General features: G+C 45.0%; 1 protein-coding gene across 1 annotated transcript in view; it reads right to left on the reverse strand.

The window, feature by feature from the left end:
* The window catches only part of LOC120860355 (bifunctional epoxide hydrolase 2-like), a 64,720-nt gene that overhangs the window by 16,244 nt on the left and 29,865 nt on the right, over positions 1 to 18,611 (reverse strand). Inside the window, exons 9-12 of the mRNA XM_040236159.1 lie at positions 17,340 to 17,374; positions 15,102 to 15,128; positions 12,331 to 12,416; positions 4,337 to 4,448 (exon numbers count right to left, since the gene is read on the reverse strand). Of these exons, the coding sequence (XP_040092093.1) occupies positions 4,337 to 4,448; positions 12,331 to 12,416; positions 15,102 to 15,128; positions 17,340 to 17,374 (260 nt within the window). The remainder of the gene's footprint in view (positions 1 to 4,336; positions 4,449 to 12,330; positions 12,417 to 15,101; positions 15,129 to 17,339; positions 17,375 to 18,611) is intronic.

An 18,611-nucleotide genomic window follows, 5' to 3' on the forward strand; every position in this document is an offset into this window, starting at 1 on the left:
AAACCAGTCAATCCTAAAGGAAATCAACCCTGAATATTCACTGGAAAGATTAACAGTGAAGCTCCAATACTTTGGTCACCTGATGGGAAGAGATGACTCACTGAAAAGACCTTGATGCTGGGAAAGATTCAGGACAGGAGGAGAAGGGAGCAACAAAGAATGAGATGGTTGGATGGCATCACTGACTCAATGGACATGAGTTTGAGAAAACTTCGGGAGATAGTGAAGGACAGTGGAGCCTGGAGTGTTGCAGTCCATGGGGTCGCAAAGAGTCGTACATGACTGAGAGACGGAACAACAATATGCTTAAGTACAGGCACACTTAAAAGCCTAGTTTTAAAACATCTGGGAAATACTCATCAAGCTATTCATAGTAGCTAGTTCTACAGAAGTGAAGGGGGATCTGACTTTTATTTTAGACAACTCAGTACTTTTTTTCAGATAGCAACCATGAAATACCTAAAGAATAAATGATGTAACAAACCACCAGCAGTCTCTGTAGCTCAAGGAATTACTGTGTTCTAGGGATTAAGATGGGGAAGGCGATGGCACCTCACTCTAGTACTCTTGCCTAGAAAATCCCATGGATGGAGGAGCCTGGTAGGTTGCAGTCCATGGGGTCGCAAAGAGTCGGACACGACTGAGCGACTTCACTTTCACTTTTCACTTTCATGTATTGGAGAAGGAAATGGCAACCCACTCCAGTGTTCTTGCCTGGAGAATCCCAGGGATGGGGGAGCCTGGTGGGCTGCCGTCTATGGGGTCGCACAGAGTCGGACATGACTGAAGCGACTTAGCAGCAGCAACAGCGGGGATTAAGAAAGATTCAAAACATCAAGGGTAATGTGGATGTAGATGGTAATGTGGATGTGGATATCAGGGTTCCTTCCTTCTATCTCAAAACCATCTCTGTTAATTACCTATAATTTCCCCCTAAATTTTCTCTCTATTCCCTAGTTTTTCAGCTGGTTAAACACCTGAAAGTGTGTTTGGTGCTTGAAATTTGCCCATAGCTATGGTTTTACACACACACACACGTGCACACCCATGGGCACCATGAAATCTCCAAAGAAATAAAATATAAATACATTGTTAAGGAGAAATAAAGAGGAAGCAGTATTGGGGGTGGGAGAGGGCAGGGTTAATAGGACACACTGGACGTGCTGAGATGTCCCCAGGGTCAGAATCTTAAGATTAAAAATAAATGGAACAGGTCGTACTGAAGTCACCTAGCCAGTTCTATTTGTCTTTGCTGTCTTGAGCTGCCACTGCCTTCTCCTCCTCCTCCTTTTCTTCCTACAAAAAGGTGAAGGTCATAATCCCTTCCCTGAGAAGAAAAACACAGCTTTTGATTTGAATTTCCACCAGACTTGGAGAGTTCCCAGGACAGAACAGTACATGTTGGCTAATAGTTCAAAGAGCTGGATCTCAGCGTGGCTTTTGTTTAAGCTACATCCCGAGGTGCTCGGAAGAACTTGAGGTGGGAGGGCTGGGGACAGGAGTCTGGACCCCTGAGAGCTCACATATGCCACCTGCAGGCTGGAGAAAGGTGGCAGCTGTGGTAGGTAGGAGGGTGGTGGTGGTGGTGCAGGGTAGGTAAAGGGTGGGAAAGAGGGGCTCCCAGTGCCTGCAGGCGTGCTGAGTCACTCAGTCGTGTCTGACTCTTTGCAACCCTATGGACGGTAGCCCGTCAGGCTCCTCTGTCCATGGGATTCTCCAGGCAAGAATACTGGAGTGGGTAGCCATTCCCTTCTCCAGGGGATCTTCCTGACCCAGGGATTGAACCTGAGTCTCTGACATCTCCTGCACTGGCAGGTGGGTTCTTTACCACTAGCACCACATAGGAAGCCCAGGGCTCCCAGGGCCCACCCCTGAATCAAAGAGTTGCTTTATGTTGTGTTTTGTTTATTGGCCTGAATTCAGCTTATCTTTAAAGCTATCACCTGGATGAAAACTATCCAACCAGACCCACCTTTTTTGAGTGTAGAGACAGAAGCAGACAGGGCTTGTCCACTTCCTCACTGAGCAGGGAGTATACAGGCTGGAGGGACTCATCAGCCACCATGGTTTCTCCTTAAGATCGAGCTTGGGGCCCATCCTACCAGCCCCAGATACTGGATTCACTCAATCTGGTCTTCTAGTAGCCAGATCACTAATTTGAATATAGAACACTTCCCTGCCAAGAAGCTTTGTCCTTAAGAACAAAGCCAGCCCCAAACAGTGACCACAGAACAATAAAGGTACTGATTTTTTTCCACAATGACTGTAACAACCTTTGAAACAAAAATCATTGCTCTACAATGACTGTTATTGGTAAGCATCGTTCCCCCTCCCCTGAGGTCACTCTGACCTTGAGCTTATCCTGGGTTGCCCCTCCCCTCCCTGCTTGGATGCACAGGACGCACAGATTAAATCCAAACTCCCTCTGAGTGTGGCTGAAGAGGAGGTGTGAGGGCTTTGAAGACAAACAAGGCAAGGTCAGCATCCTGACCCAGTCGAGTGTCTGGTCTCAGGCCGCTGAGTAAGACTCCTCAAGCCAGCTCAGCTGAAAAGATGGGAGAGAAGGCCACGTGATGATGCCAACAGAACTACCTGGCCCAATAGGCACCCAAGCGTCCATCAAGGGAAGAATCAGTTCAGTTCAGTTCAGTTCAGTAGCTCAGTCGTGTCTGACTCTTTGCGACCCCATGAATCGCAGCACGCCAGGCCTCCCTGTCCATCACCAACTCCCGGAGTTCACTCAGACTCACGTCCATCGAGTCAGTGATGCCATCCAGCCATCTCATCCTCGGTCGTCCCCTTCGCCTCCTGCCCCCAATCCCTCCCAGCCTCAGAGTCTTTTCCAATGAGTCAACTCTTTGCATGAGGTGGCCAAAGTACTGGAGTTTCAGCTTTAGCATCATTCCTTCCAAAGAAATCCCAAGGCTGATCTCCTTCAGAATGGATTGGTTGGATCTCCTTGCAGTCCAAGGGACTCTCAAGAGTCTTCTCCAACACCACAGTTCAAAAGCATCAATTCTTTGGCGCTCAGCCTTCTTCACAGTCCAACTCTCACATCCATACGTGACCACAGGAAAAAGCACAGCCTTGACTAGACGGACCTTAGTTGGCAAAGTAACGTCTCTGCTTTTGAATATGCTCTCTAGGGAAGAATGGATGAGCCAAATACACGCACAGTGGGATACTGCATGCATGTGTGCATGTTCAGTTGTGTCCCACTCTGGAACCCCATGGACTGTAGTATGCCAGGCTCCTCTATCCATGGAATTTCCCAGGCAAGGATACTGGAGTGGGTTGCCATTTCTAACTCCAGGGGATCTTCCTGATCCAGGAGACGTGAGTTAGATCCTTGGGTCAGGAATATCCCCTGGAGAAGGGAATGGCAACCCATTCCAGTTTCCTTGCCTGGGAAATCTGATGGACAGAGGAGCTTGACAGGCTACAGTCCATCGGGTTGCAAATAGTTGGATACAACTTAGTGACTGAGCACACACACACACACACACACACACACACACGAGTAGCAGACAGGCAAGGCTGGATGATAGCTGTGGTGAGATGCTGTCATGATCTTTATCGATAAACGCGATCCATCCTTTTCTCTTTGGAGTGTTAGGGAGCATCTTTTATCCTTTCTGGAATTATCCAGACATAGCTGGGCATCAGAGTGCAGAGCCCACAAACGGAGGAGGATCAGATGAGGGCAGCTGCAGGGAGGCAGCCAGGCTGGACGACGTTGCTCTCAGGGAATCCAAGGACAGGTGGAAAGCAGCCACATGCGTCACACAGCACCCAAACCCTGGGAGGCAACTCTGAAAGGCATCCTAGGCTTTGAGGCACACAGGTGATACCTAGGAGCCTCCCACATCTCTCAAAGGACATCTGCAGGGGTTCTGGTGAGGGGCTTTTAGGCTCCGGCGCTGTCTGTAACTACAAACATCACTCTTCAGTACACAGAAATATCAGGTCCCAGGCAGGAAGCCAGGAGGTGTTCACAACTAGAGGTGGGTTTCACCAGCCGCTCAGCCAGAGAACTAAGAGGTGGCTCCAAACGAACACTCAGCCCCCTGCTTCCCCATTTCAGAGAAGCAGGAGAACCCCATCCACCACACTGCTGTTCCATCAACTCCCCGAATACACACACATGCATCCAGAATTGCCATCACTCAGGAAGGACCAGCTGAGCTCAGCTTCACCTGAGCCTTCTTGTGAACACCTTTCTCACTGAAGCCACAGAAAACTCAAGAGGGCAGAGACAGATCAGACCATCAGGGAGAAGGAGGGAGGAAGGAGAAAGAACAAAACCCTCGGTGGGCTGGCAGGGCCCCGAACTTACCGGTTCCTGGAAGTAGAGCTGATAATTGAAGGCGGGGTTGGCCTTGATGATCTCCATGGAGGACACTTTGGGATTTGACGGCATGAAGGGAGTATTCAAACTGGCCACAGCCCTGTAGGAAGAAGAGGCGTCAAGACATAGACTCCATAAGAAGACAGTCTGCAAGGACCAGAAAGGATCTTATGTGTCAAAACGTGAGCTCGGAGTTGGGGAGTTCCACATACATGATCTCACTCCAGCAGTGCATGGAGAACAGGACCTAAAACTAAACCACCCTCCTTGACTTTCCAGTCCAGTGGTTTTTTTTTTTAATTTAATTTTTATTTATTTTATATACCCCAATACAAAACCAAAGACATTTTTTTATTGGGGTATGACCAATTAACAATGTTGTGGTAGTGGCAGGTGGACAGCAAAGGGACTCAGCCTTGCATATACATGCATCCATTTCCCCCCAAATTCCCCTCCCATCCAGGCTGCCACGTAACATTGAGCAGTTTCCTGTGCTGTACAGCAGGTTCTTGCTGGTTATACATTTTAAATATAGCAGTGTGTACACGACCTTCCCAAGGTTCCTAACTATCCCTTCTCCCCAGCAACCATAACTGCAGTATTTCTCATTTACTTGCCTTCGACAAAGACTGCATACAAGCATGCCCTCATGTATGTTACACGCAGTATATCTATCTCGATTAGAATAAGTGCATAGCATAATCTTTCTCTAGATTTTAAAAACACAGTCATTTTTCCTTCCTTCCTTCACTCACTGTTTCCTCTGTGTTGAGTGTAATTCCTTGCCACATACTAGGGGAGAGAAAACATAAAACCGATACTCCAGGAGCTTGCTATAGTCTAATAGGAAGCCTAGACAAATACGTGCATGTGTGCTCAGTAGTGCCTGCCTCTTTGCAATCCCATGGACTGCAGCCAGCTAGGCTCCTCTGTCCATGGGATTTCCCAGGGAGGAATATTGGAGCAGGTTGCCATTTTCTTCTTCAGGGAATCTTCCTGACCCAGGGATCAAACCTGGGTCTCCTGCATTGCAGGCAGATTCTTTACCATCTGAATTACTAGGCTTCCCATAGGAATAAAAGAGAGGGTGAATTTGAAAGACCCCATGAATGCAGAACTAACAGAAGTTGACCAGGAATGCAGTTAGCTTGACTGGTTGCCAAGAATTCCATATCCCACTCTTACCTTGGGGAAACTTTTTCCTATAAAAGAAACAGATATATAGGGGACTCTCTTGGTGGTCCACTGGTTAAAACTCTGTCCTTCCAATGCAAGGGGTGTGGGTGTGACCCCTGGTCAGGGAACTAACAACCCACATGCCATTAGGCACAACCCCCCCTGCCACCCAAATAAACAGTTAAAAAAAAAGCCATTAAATTAAAAAAAAACAGATATATGAAATATATTTAAAAACAGTTCAGTTCAGTTCAGTCGCTCAGTTGTGTCCGACTCTGCGACTCCATGAATTGCAGCACGCCAGGCCTCCCTGTCCATCACCATCTCCCGGAGTTCACTCAGACTTTTGTCCATCGAGTCCGTGATGCCATCCAGCCATCTCATCCTCGGTCGTCCCTTCGCTTCCTGCCTCCAATCCCTCCCAGCATCAGAGTCTTTTCCAATAAGTCAACTCTTCGCATGAGGTGGCCAAAGTACTGCAGCTTCAGCTTTAGCATCATTCCTTCCAAAGAAATCCCAGGGCGGTCTCCTTCAGAATGGACTGGTTGGATCTCCTTGCAGTCCAAGGGACTCTCAAGAGTCTTCTCCAACACCACAGTTCAAAAGCATCAATTCTTCGGCGCTTAGCTTTCTTCACAGTCCAACTCCCACATCCATACATGACCACAGGAAAAACAATAGTGTAGACTAGACGGACCTTAGTCGGCAAAGTAATGTCTCTGCTTTTGAATATACTATCTAAGTTGGTCATAACTTTTCTTCCAAGGAGTAAGCAATATATAAAAATATATGTATTTTATATATAAAATAGGAGCAATGGGATAATTAGGGCAAAAGAAATAATCAGAGGAAGGACTGGTAAGGCTTACTCCATACCAGCCGATAGAAATATAATTCAAACCACATATGACTAAAATTTTCTAGTAGCCTGCAGTGCAGGAGACCTGGGTTCAATTCCTGAGTTGGAAAGATTCCCCTGGAGGAGGGGATGGCAACCCACTCCAATATTCTTGCCTGGAGGATCCCCATGGATATAGGAGCCTGGCAGGCTACAGTCCACAGAGTTGCAAAGAATTGGACATGACTGAGTAACTAAGCACAGCACAGTAGCCAAATTAAAACCAGTAAAAAGGAATATGTGAGGTTAATTTTAAACATTATTTAATATTAATTAATTTGATATTAATTTTAATTTAATGTTAACTGAAACATTAATTTAATATTTAACCTAATATATCAATTTTAATATGTAATCAATATTAAGAATTATTAAGAAGCTATTTTACATTCTTTTTTTCATACTTAGTCTTTGGAATCTGGAAGGCATTTTCTACTTATAGTAATCTCAATTCAAAACTGGCCACATTTCAAAGGTTCAATAGCCATGGTTAAGTTATATTTATGCCTATAGGTTTCTAATGATACCATAGTGAACCCATTTTAAGCATTATTTAAGTCACAAGTCAAGAAATTGTAACTTTTACTAAATAGAATGGGTTTACTAAATAGAATGGGACAGAATGGGGTTTTCTTTTTAATCACTTTGACACATTATTTATTAGATATTAAAAACCCATCACTAAATGAGATGATAGCATGTAAATGAAAAAGTTGGGTTAAAGCTCAACATTCAGAAAACTAAGATCATGGCATCTGGTCCCATCACTTCATGGAAAATAGATGGGGAAACAGTGGAAACAGTGTCAGACTTTATCTTTTTGGGCTCCAAAATCACTGCAGATGGTGACTGCAGCCATGAAATTAAAAGACGCTTACTCCTTGGAAGAAAAGTTATGACCAACCTAGATAGCATATTCAAAAGCAGAGACATTACTTTGCCGACTAAGGTCCATCTAGTCAAGGCTATGGTTTTTCCAGTGGTCATGTATGGATGTGGGAGTTGGACTGTGAAGAAGGCTGAGCGCCGAAGAATTGATGCTTTTGACCTGTGGTGTTGGAGAAGACTCTTGAGAGTCCCTTGGACTGCGAGGAGATCCAACCAGTCCATTCTGAAGGAGACCAGCCCTGGGTGTACTTTGGAAGGAATGATGCTAAAGCTGAAACTCCAGTACTTTGGCCCCCTCATGCGAAGAGTTGACTCAATGGAAAAGACTCTGATGCTGGGAGGGATTGGGGGCAGGAGGCGAAGGAGACGACAGAGGATGAGATGGCTGGATGGCATCACTGACTCGATGGACATGAGTCTGAGTGAACTCCGGGAGTTGGTGATGGACAGGGAGTCCTTGTGTGCTGCGATTCATGGGGTCACAAAGAGCGACTGAACTGAACTGAACTGAAATACTTAAAGACTACTTAGTACATATAAACTGCATTAAGATTACAAAAAGCTGAACCATAGCCTCCTGGCAGCAGCATCTTTAGGTGATTGTTAAAGAAAGGATATAAAACAAACAAGTGAGTACATCCTTATTTTAAATAGGTCCCCAAAGCTTATTTCAGTAGAAAGGCAAAACTATGACTCAAAGAAATATTCCACATCAAATGTTGCCTTTTCTTTTTCTTTCACTCATTGTCTGAATAGAAAGGCAAAAATCAGTGCTGTCAACAATATTTTTTAATAAAAGATGCTCCCAGACCCAGAGATGCGCAGTCCCATTCTCTGGAGACCCAGAGATGTGAGACCCTGAGAGGGTCTCTGCTCCCTTACAACCTCCCAGGAATAAGGTAACAGGGCTGATTTGATGAGAGCAGATGGAGGAGAAGCACTACCCCAGAACCAACGGCAGACATGGTGGAAACGGCACAAGGAGAAAAGAAACAGGAAACCAGAGCATGCCTGCATGTCTCAGGTCTGATGTTATTATGCACAAAATTTCACTTGGCTCATGTTAAGTCTTTTAAAATTCTCATAGGAGAGAAAGAGACAAAGAGAGAGAGAGACTAAGTTTAATAGAGTAACAACAATGTGTAGACCATATGTTGTTGCTCTATTTCTTTTTGTTCCCTTCAAGAAGCATCCAGGGACTTCCCTGGTGACCCAGTGGTTAAGAGTCTGCTTTCCAATGCAGGGTCTGCGGGTTCAATCTCTGGTCGGGGAACTGGGACCCCACGTGCTGAAGGGCAACTAAGTCACAACTAAGGCCCAGTGCAATCAAATAAATAAAAAAAGAAGAAGCACCTAACAGTCTGCAGAGTAACTTTTTGGTGAAACTGATTCTTAAGAGATGATTTTTTTACCTTGCTTTTGACTGAGAGAGAGAGAACAGAGAGAGAAGCTAAAAAGATCAGAAGAACAGAGCACAAAAACTTTAAAACTATTTTAGGAAATGTTTGATTTTTTCTGGTCTTTGAGATCACCCAACCGTATGAACTGGGGTTGAACTGAGCATAAATATTTTTAAAGTCTCTCAAGTGTTTCCATTTGTATAAACTCTGCCAAACAAAAGGTAATTGGGTTAGTTAGGGAAACACAGATGACTGCTAAGGATGATGTTTTAGTTAATTTGCTAAGATAGAAGGCTGAAATGGGAGGTCAGACAGGCTCTAACTGCAGTTACCAATTCAAGTGGTGTGCGGCCACAAAGATCACCTGACCCTCCAGGTTCAAAACAAGTCATCTGAAAGCTCCCATGGGTGCCTGAAATGCCATTCTGAAAAGGATCATGAGTGATGTGATCATGATCATGAAATACCACTCCAACCTGACTTCTGTACAGCACTTTGCAGGCGGGGTAGCCGTGTGTGTGTATGTGTTCAGTCGTTTAGTTGTGCCAGCTCTTTGCACCCCCCTGGACTGTAGCCCTCCAGGCTCCTCTGTCCATGGGGTTCTCCAGACAAGAATACTGGGGTGGGTTGCCATTTCCTCCCCCAGGGGGTCTTCCCAGCCCAGGGATTGAACCTGTGTCTCCTGTAGCTCCTATGTTATCAGGCAGATTCTCTACCACAGAGCCACTTGGGAAGCCCTGGAATAGTTGGGTAGGAGTGGCAATCACCACTTTGTGGTTGAAGAAACCAGGGTCTAATGGGTGAAGTTTGACTCTGACCAGGGCTAAAGTCTCTCCTGGCCCTCAATTCTATAAGCTGACATCCCTGCTACCTCACCCACTCCCTTCAAAGTCCACGCTCATTGTCCTGCATTCTGGCTACTTGGGCGCTGCATTATTCGCTGCATTACTGGTGACTGGGACAGGCCTTGTGCCTAAGACATTAGCTCATTAAACTGTCCCTACTAAGAAATGGAATATTTTCTGCCATATCAGTCAACAAAGGATGTCACAGTCATCAGCAACTGCAACCCTCCAAAGTGAGCAGGTAAGCCCTGAGGGAACTCAGGAAAGAAAGAATACCTACCATCTAAGAGTCGGGATGCCGGGAGCCAGCGTGAGGAACTCCGCCCATGGCAAAGGTCATGAGGAAGGAGGCTTCAGCATATGCAAAGGTGGGATAGAGCCTCAGGAAACCCCCTGTTCCTGAGCATCTACCCCCAAAACCAGAGTCTACCTACTTTACTGTTTCATGCTCTCACCTATACCTCTGACTTTACTTGGGGCTGACCCCCATTACCTCTCTCGGAGAAGGAGTTAACTTACAGCTCCAAGTCAATAAAAATTCCTGGGCATGACAAGAGTGTTTCAACTTATGAACTCCTCTGAAGATTATCTAGTCTGCCTGTACGGGTTTGTCCGGCCACATGTGATTGTTTACAGCCTCCCAACAGTGAGAGGCACGAGATGTTTTAGACTTACTAAAGGCAGATTCTTTTGGGAAGTTAGAAATTATTGGTATAGTGAGTTGGTTAGGAATTATATTGGTGAAGGGTTTTTCATTTGTTGTGCCAATAATTGCTGCTAATTCCCTGCCCTGGGTGTGACAAGGGTGTCTCAGGTCAAACCTCTCTGCTGACAGACTAGCTTGTCTGACAACCTCTCAACCATAAATAGCACAGAGAGTTTGGAGTATTTTGAAAGTCTTAATTAGCATAGGGCTTTTCTCATTGTTGAGTCAATGATTGCTGCCAGGCCTCCATATCCTTAGGCACCTGGGAATATATTAATCAATCTATTTGGAATATAGAAAAGGAAATATAGTAGTTTTTGATGTTAGCAATACTAGACTTTTTGAGTTAATGAATTTTCTCTTTTGTTATAGATCACTGTACTTTGTTATAAATCACTGTGTCCCTGCTATGCAAAAATGTAACTTTATCACTATCTTAAGACTAAATAGATCTTAAGGGGAACATTGGTGAAGGGTTTTCATTTATTGGGCTGATGTTTGCTGCTAAATCTCCATATTCTCTGTCCTTATAATGAATATAACTAGTATATAGGAGAAATAAGTATTAACCTTTAAGATTAATCATGTTAACCTTAGGTTAAATAAATTCCTTTCTTAGTTGTAACCCACTACACCCTCACCCTGTAGGAATGCAACTTTATCTGCTACCTTCAGAGGGTGGTGCCTGGTTTAAGAAAAAACACCCTTGGAAAAAATAAGTTTTTTGGTTATCAGAAAGAAAGGATCATAAAATGTCAGCAGGCCTCATGGCCAGATGATGATGTAAAACCCCTAAGACCTTATGTATACTTTTATGTAAAGCACCTAATTTTGATAAAGGTCAGGACTGCTGACCCCCACGTGACTTTAAAATTTCCATTTATCTCTATGTGTAACACAAGGTATATAAGCAAACCTAAAAAATAAAGAAATCGGATCAGTTTCTGGAAAGACTGATTCCCCTGTGTTGTTTCTTTCTTGCTCCCTGTTTTTCTGGCTGAATTCCCATCTGGAGCATGGGTGCTCGCCACGTCTACTTACTTGCCCCAGCTTTTAAGTTCCACGTGAGAAGGAGACCAAGGAGGGGCACCTTCCAATATTCAAGTGGTGCCGGTGGCCCAGTGTAGATGGTGCAAATTCCTTGTCTTGGAATTTTATTGGTATCCCACGTAAACCAAGTTATTCAGCCTCTTTTTCTCCACTAATATTTCCTACTACACTATCCTTTTCTAATCTCTCTCTATATCTGTAATTAAGTAAGTTTTTTGCTAGGACACCGATTCCATCTCCCCTTCGAAATACCCTGGATCCACTGGGGCTGGACCCCGCAGGACACAACTGAGCAACTTCACTTTCACGCACTGGAGAAGGAAATGGCAGCCCACTCCAGTGTTCTTGCCTGGAGAATCCCAGGGACAGGGAAGCCTGGTGGGCTGCCGTCTATGGGGTCGCACAGAGTCGGACACGACTGACCCGACTTACCAGCAGCAGCGGCAGCCATCAGACTGCAGCCGCTCCCTATGTTGAGCCCTGAGAAAACTCAGGATGTAAAAGCACAGCATGCTGGCCTCAGATAGCTGAGTGCATGTCAAAGGAATGGTTTCAGTGAGCCCAGACTCTTGCATCTTCCCATATATGGGAAAGTGCTCAGTTCCCTTAACTTGAAATATCTCATTTTCTTTAATTAACAATCAACTTTAAAAAATTATTGGAAGATAATTGCTTGACAATATGATGCTTGTTTCTGCCATACATCTGCCATCTGCTGCAAAACTGCTGTACAACCTGGCCCCCTTTCACCTCCTCAGAGCAGTTTCTCAGAGCTATCTGAAACACTGTCTCCAGGCTGCAGTCCTCACTTTGCTGCAAATAAAACTTGCAACACTTGAGTTGTGAAAATTTTTTTCAACGCTACTCACACACCAGTGAGCTAAGGGAATAAGGTTTTACCTTCTCAGATAACAACCTACCATTTTCAAGATGTTTTCTAGAACTCAAGACCTGAGGAAGGATTTTAGGGAATTCAAGTCCAGTCTGACCCAAACTCTTGATGCCCATTGCCTAATTACCTCACTCTCTCAGGGTGGAAGAGAGCGATGGTCCACACCAGCATGCCGCCCCAGTCGTGGCCAATGAATACAGCCTGAGAGATGCCCTAGGAAGACAAAGAAAGGGGAAGAGTGTGAGCAGGTTCCTGGGATGGGGGATAGGTGCTGAAAGCTGGAGCCCTGGTTCTCCCCTGAGGTCCAACCACAGCAACTACTTCGAATGTCCACTGTCTTGAAACCTCTGTCCCCATGTGTGGGCCCCACAGATCTGCCACACAAACAACTGGCCTTTCAAATCTTCTTGGAAGACTGAGGCCACTGGCCACGAATTCCCTCTCTACCTTCTCTCCAATCAAAATTTTTTTCACCTTCTTTCCTCCTATTTGTCTTAAAGTTAGAAGGACTCCCCTCCTCTCCTGTGCTTATCTCCCATTGAGTGGTTATTATTCTGTTCCTCATTCTTTTGGGATCTTCTCTCCCCTAAGTAGCCAGGAGAGCCTCAAAAGCATCTTATATCTCCTGATTTCTTCCTGCATCTTCCTCTTCTCTGCTGCTGGAACCACGAATGACCACACTCCTGTCCATGGAAGACCTACTGAGTCACAGCTCTTTGTCTTCTAACACACATTTTGCAAATGAAAAGATGGCTAACAGTGGTCAAGAAACTTGCCCATGCTGCATGGATGATAAGTGGCAGAGGTCCCAGGTGGAGGTCAGACCCAGGTCCCCCAACCTAAGGACTTCCTAGGTGGTGCTAGTGGTAAAGAATCCACCTGCCAATGCAGGAGACATAAGAGATGCTTCCCTGAGTCAGGAAGATCCTCTGAAGGAGGGCATGGCAACCCACTCCAGTATTCTTGCCTGGAAAATTCCATGGACGAGGAGCCTGGTGGGCTAGTCCATAGCATTGCAAAGAGCTGGACACTACCAAAGTAACTTAGCATGCACACAGCCCCCAACCTAAAATTGGGCTCCCTCCTCTGTCCTACCTACTGATCACATTTAGGGCCTTCAGATCCTTCCAAGCCTCACTGGAAGGAAGTGGGCAGGGCACAATCATTAAAAGAATGATACAACCATTAAGAACAGGATATCACAAAAATCTGTTAGAACGTACTAGGCCCAAGATGGCAAAAGGTTCGACCTCAAATAGACCTTGAGCCTCATTATATGCTCAAACATTCCAAACCACGTTAAATGAAGGCATTAGATTTTAAATATTTCAAAAGGGGTGTAACTTTTTAAAAGTTGTGTAATATTGTTGTTCAGTTGCTAAGTCAGTTCAGTTCAGTTCAGTTCCATCGCTCAGTCGTGTCCGACTCTTTGTGACCCCATGAATTGCAGCACGCCAGGCCTCCCTGTCCATCACCAACTCCCGGAGTTCACTCAGACTCACATCCATCGAGTCAGTGATGCCATCCAGCCATCTCATCCTCTGTCGTCCCCGTCTCCTTCTGCCCTCAATTCCTCTCAGCATCAGAGTCTTTTCCAATGAGTCAACTCTTCGCATGAGGTGGCCAAAGTACTGGAGTTTCAGCTTTAGCATCATTCCTTCCAAAGAAATCCCAGGGCTGATCTCCTTTAGGATGGACTGGTTGGGTCTCCTTGTAGTCCAAGGGACTCTCAAGAGTCTTCTCCAGCACCACAGTTCAAAAGCATCAATTCTTCGGTGCTCAACCTTCTTCACAGTCCAATTCTCACATCCATACATGACCACTGGAAAAACCATAGCCTTGACTAGACGGACCTTAGTTGGCAAAGTAATGTCTCTGCTTTTGTATATGCTATCTAGGTTGGTCATAACTTTTCTTCCAAGGAGTAAGCGTCTTTTAATTTCATGGCTGCAGTCACCATCTGCAGTGATTCTGGAGCTCCAAAAAATAAAGTCTGACACTGTTTCCACTGTTTCCCCATCTATTTCCCATGAAGTGATGGGACCGGAGGCCATGATCTTCGTTTTCTGAATGTTGAGCTTTAAGCCAACTTTTTCACTCTCCTCTTTCACTTTCATCAAGAGGCTTTTGAGTTCCTCTTCACTTTCTGCCATAAGGGTGGTGTCATCTGCATATCTGAGGTTATTGATATTTCTCCTGGCAATCTTGATTCCAGCTTGTGTTTCTTCCAGCCCAGGGTTTCTCATGATGTACTCTGCATATAAGTTAAATAAGCAGGGTGACAATATACAGCCTTGATGCACTCCTTTTCCTATTTGGAACCAGTCTGTTGTTCCATGTCCAGTTCTAACTGTTGCTTCCTGACCTGCATACAGTTGCTGCATAAAGTTGCTAAGTCATTCATGTCCAACTCTTTTGTGACCTCATGGGCTGTAGCCTGCCAGACTCCTCTGTCCATGGGATTTCCCAGGCAAGAATACTGGAGTGGACTGTCATTTTCCTTTGCCAGGGGATCTTTCTGACCCAGGGGTCAAACCCACGTCCCCTGCATTGGCAGGAGGATTCCTTACCACTGAGCCACCTGGGAAGCACTGTGGGAATATTAAGATATTTTTGAGACTTCTTAACCTGGCACTAAGGCTCTCCACCTGGCTTAAAGCCAACAAAGATATCCTATCCTTCGGAAGATGCTTTTCATAAAACAAGAACCAAAACAAATGCTTCTGTGTATTCTCCAAACCTGTCTTTGTGTTCCCTTCCGACCCACCACCCCCACTTCCCGGCCTGTGCCACCCCCTTGAGAGCTCTGACAGATGACATCTTCTAGGGTTATGTCTTTTCTTTAACTTCCCAGCCCCAAACAGAATTCTCCAAAGAGATCAGTTCAAGATAACTTACCAACTTATCCAGGAAGGTGATCATGTCCTAAGAAAGAAAACACACAGCAAAATCAGAACTGTAGCCATCCAACTCAGCAGCTTGAAGATTAGAATTACTGTGTTTGCCTTTGTTACAGTCTGAATTGTGTCCTCCCCACCCCTAATCCCATCCCCCAATTCCCCTAACACCTGGTACTTCAGAATATGGCTGTATTAAATCTGAAGGTAGACTCATTTAAAAAGTGATGAAGTTAAATGGGGTCATTAGGATGAGCCTTAATCCAATATAAAAGGGAAAACAACTATGGCTTCCTGTTTCTCAGTCCTGCTTCTCCAAAAAGACTCCCAGGTAACTTGTCACACCATCTCTGTTTGTCTGAGCCAATGCAAAGGGCCTCTGCTCAGTACAATAAGTCTACAGAGCCACATATACGGAGCCCATAAGGGTGGGGCCCTGAGCCAGTAAGATTAGTGTTCTTATAAGAATAGCCCCAGAGTTGTTCTCTCTCCCTGCCATGTGAAGATGCAGCAAAAAGGCAGTCACCTGCAGGCCAGGGGGTCCCTCACGAGAACCTGAGCCTATTGGAACCAGAACCCAGACTTTCAGCCTCCAGAAAGGGGAGAAATACATTTCTGTGGTTTAAGCCCTCTGGTCTGTGGTGTCTTGTCACGTAAGCTTGAGCCAACTAATGTACACACTAATGGGGAATTTAGCTGAGGGATTCCCAGAAACTCCATGACATGCAAAGTGGCAGCACCCATGAGGTTCCTGACTAACAGACTGTCTGATGTAAGAGCATCTCTAAGGGGTGAAGGGTGCAGAACTGTGGTCCAGCTACAGTGACTGGGGTGATCTGAGTCCCCCATGAGCGAGAAAAACAATTAAGGAAGAATGTGGGAAATGAAGGAAACGCAGGAACCCCTTTACCTTTTCCTCCTAGCTGATATTGTCCATACCACTCCCTCAGCACTAAACTTGTATTCAGAGCATCTCTCCACTTCCTTCTTTCTTTATTATTCCCTTACTTTCTGGGTTCTCAGACTTGCCTGTGTACGGGCACTGTTTGCCGAGTCCATAACCCTGCTTTGGAAGCAACTCAGAGCATGGGCTTTGCTTTTCGGCAACTTACAGAGGCTGTTCACAGGCCAGAGTGAAGTCAGGGTCACTAATTCCAGGGCAGCCAGAATCCTGTGCTGTTTCTGTGACCATTTCATTTCTAACAAGAAATAGCATCATTCTCACAGTTCCCTGAAGGATCTCTGGTCCTGGGGAAATCGTTTCCAGAAGGAACGTCCTGGATCCATATATATTCTCAGGGGTCTACCCAGATAACTGTCCACTGGAAAACTCACTAAGTGTACTTTTTCTGTATGACAGGTAGGCTTATACCTGGGCAGACCACGGTCCCCTTATCCTGCCAGTAATAAGCATCTGTAATTTTAGCATAATCAGTGGCATCACCAGTTTTCAGGCCACACAAGAGGCTGTTTCTTCCTCCTGGTCCCTCCAGCCTTTGCTTTTGCTCTAGGGCTGATGGAGGTTTGGGTGCAAGCCTTGAGATGAGGGTCTCCCTCCTAATGGTGCTATTGCCTTAGAGTAGAAAGACCACTGCAGTCTCCAGTCCACACACTCACTTCCAGGGTCTGACCAAAAATGTCTTTACCAAAATAAAGTGATTTTATAAAATTCTCAGGATGGAAAGGTGATATGGTGGAGTAGTTAAGAGCAGGAGCAGGGGAGCTACTACAGAATTCAAACCTGGCTCTAAAACTGTTGATCTCAGACAAATTATATGACTCCTCGTACTCAATTTCCTTTTCCATCAAACACTTAGAAAAATACTTGATATACAGGGTGTGCATGCATGCTGAATTGCTTCAGTCATGACTCTTTGCAAACCTATGGACTGTAGCCTGCCAGGCTCCTCTGTCCATGGGATTCTCCAGGCAAGAATACTGGAGTGTGATGCTATGTCCTCTTCCAGGGAAGCTTCTGAACCCAGGGATCCAACCAGCATCTCTTACGTCTCCAGCTTTGGCAGGCAGGTTCTTTGCCACTAGCACTACCTGGGAAAACCTACTTGATATACAGTAAATGTTGGCTATTATTTCAAAATATTTCAACCTTCAGAAAGAACTTATACCCAAATGCTGTGAAATGCTGCATTCTTAGGACTTAAATCACACTTCTGTCTTTTATCAATGAAAACACAGGATGGAAAAGAAGTTACAGATGTTACCCAAAGACCCTTCTTACCTTGCTTAACACTTCCAAGGAATATTCTTCTATTTCTGCAATTATAAATAAAAGAAACATTTAATTTAATTTAATTTAATTTGTGTGATTGAGTTAGACAAGGTCCTAGTCTAGGACCACAGCCTTGTCTAACTCAATGAAACCAAGCCATGCCTGCAGGGCAACCCAAGATGGGCGGGTCATGGTGGAGAGGTCTGACAGAACGTGGTCCACTGGAGAAGGGAATGGCAAGCCACTTCAGTATTCTTGCCTTGAGAACCCCATGAACAGTATGAAAAGGCAATATGATAGGATACCAAAAGAGGAACTCCCCAGGTCATTAGGTGCCCAATATGCTACTGGAGATCAGAGGAGAAATAACTACAGAAAAAATGAAGGGATGGAGCCAAAGCAAAAACAATACCCAGCTGTGGATGTGACTGGTGATAGAAGCAAGGTCCGATGCTGTAAAGAGCAATATTGCATAGGAACCTGGAATGTCAGGTCCATGAATCAAGGCAAATTGGAAGTGGTCAAACAAGAGCTGGCAAGGGTGAACATCGACATTCTAGGAATCAGCGAACTAAAATGGACTGGAATGGGTGAATTTAACTCAGATGACCATTATATCTACTACTGAGGGCAGGAATCCCTCAGAAGAAATGGAGTAGCCATCATGGTCAACAAAAGAGTCCGAAATGCAGTACTTGGATGCAGTCTCAAAAATGACAGAATGATCTCTGTTTGTCTCCAAGGCAAACCATTCAATATCACAGTTATCCAAGTCTATGCCCCAACCAGTAATGCTGAAGAAGCTGAAGTTGAACAGTTCTATGAAGACCTACAAGACCTTTTAGAACTAACACCCAAAAAAGATGTCCTTTTCATTATAGGGGACTGGAATGCAAAAGTAGGAAGTCAAGAAACACCTGGAGTAACAGGCAAATTTGGCCTTGGAATGCAGAGTGAAGCAGGGCAAAGACTAATAGAGTTTTGCCAAGAAAATGCACTGGTCATAGCAAACACCCTCTTCCAACAAAACAAGAGAAGACTCTACACGTGGACATCACCAGATGGTCACACCAAAATCAGATTGATTATATTCTATGCAGCCAAAGATGGAGAAGCTCTATACAGTCAACAAAAACAAGACCAGGAGCTAACTGTGGCTCAGATCATGAACTCCTTATTACCAAATTCAGACTTAAATTGATGAAAGTAGGGAAAACTGCTAGACCATTCAGGTATGACCTAAATCAAATCCCTTATGATTATACAGTGGAAGTGAGAAAT

This window comes from Oryx dammah, unplaced genomic scaffold (genome assembly GCF_014754425.2).
Source record: "Oryx dammah isolate SB20612 unplaced genomic scaffold, SCBI_Odam_1.1 HiC_scaffold_11056, whole genome shotgun sequence".
Classification (NCBI taxonomy): domain Eukaryota; kingdom Metazoa; phylum Chordata; class Mammalia; order Artiodactyla; family Bovidae; genus Oryx; species Oryx dammah.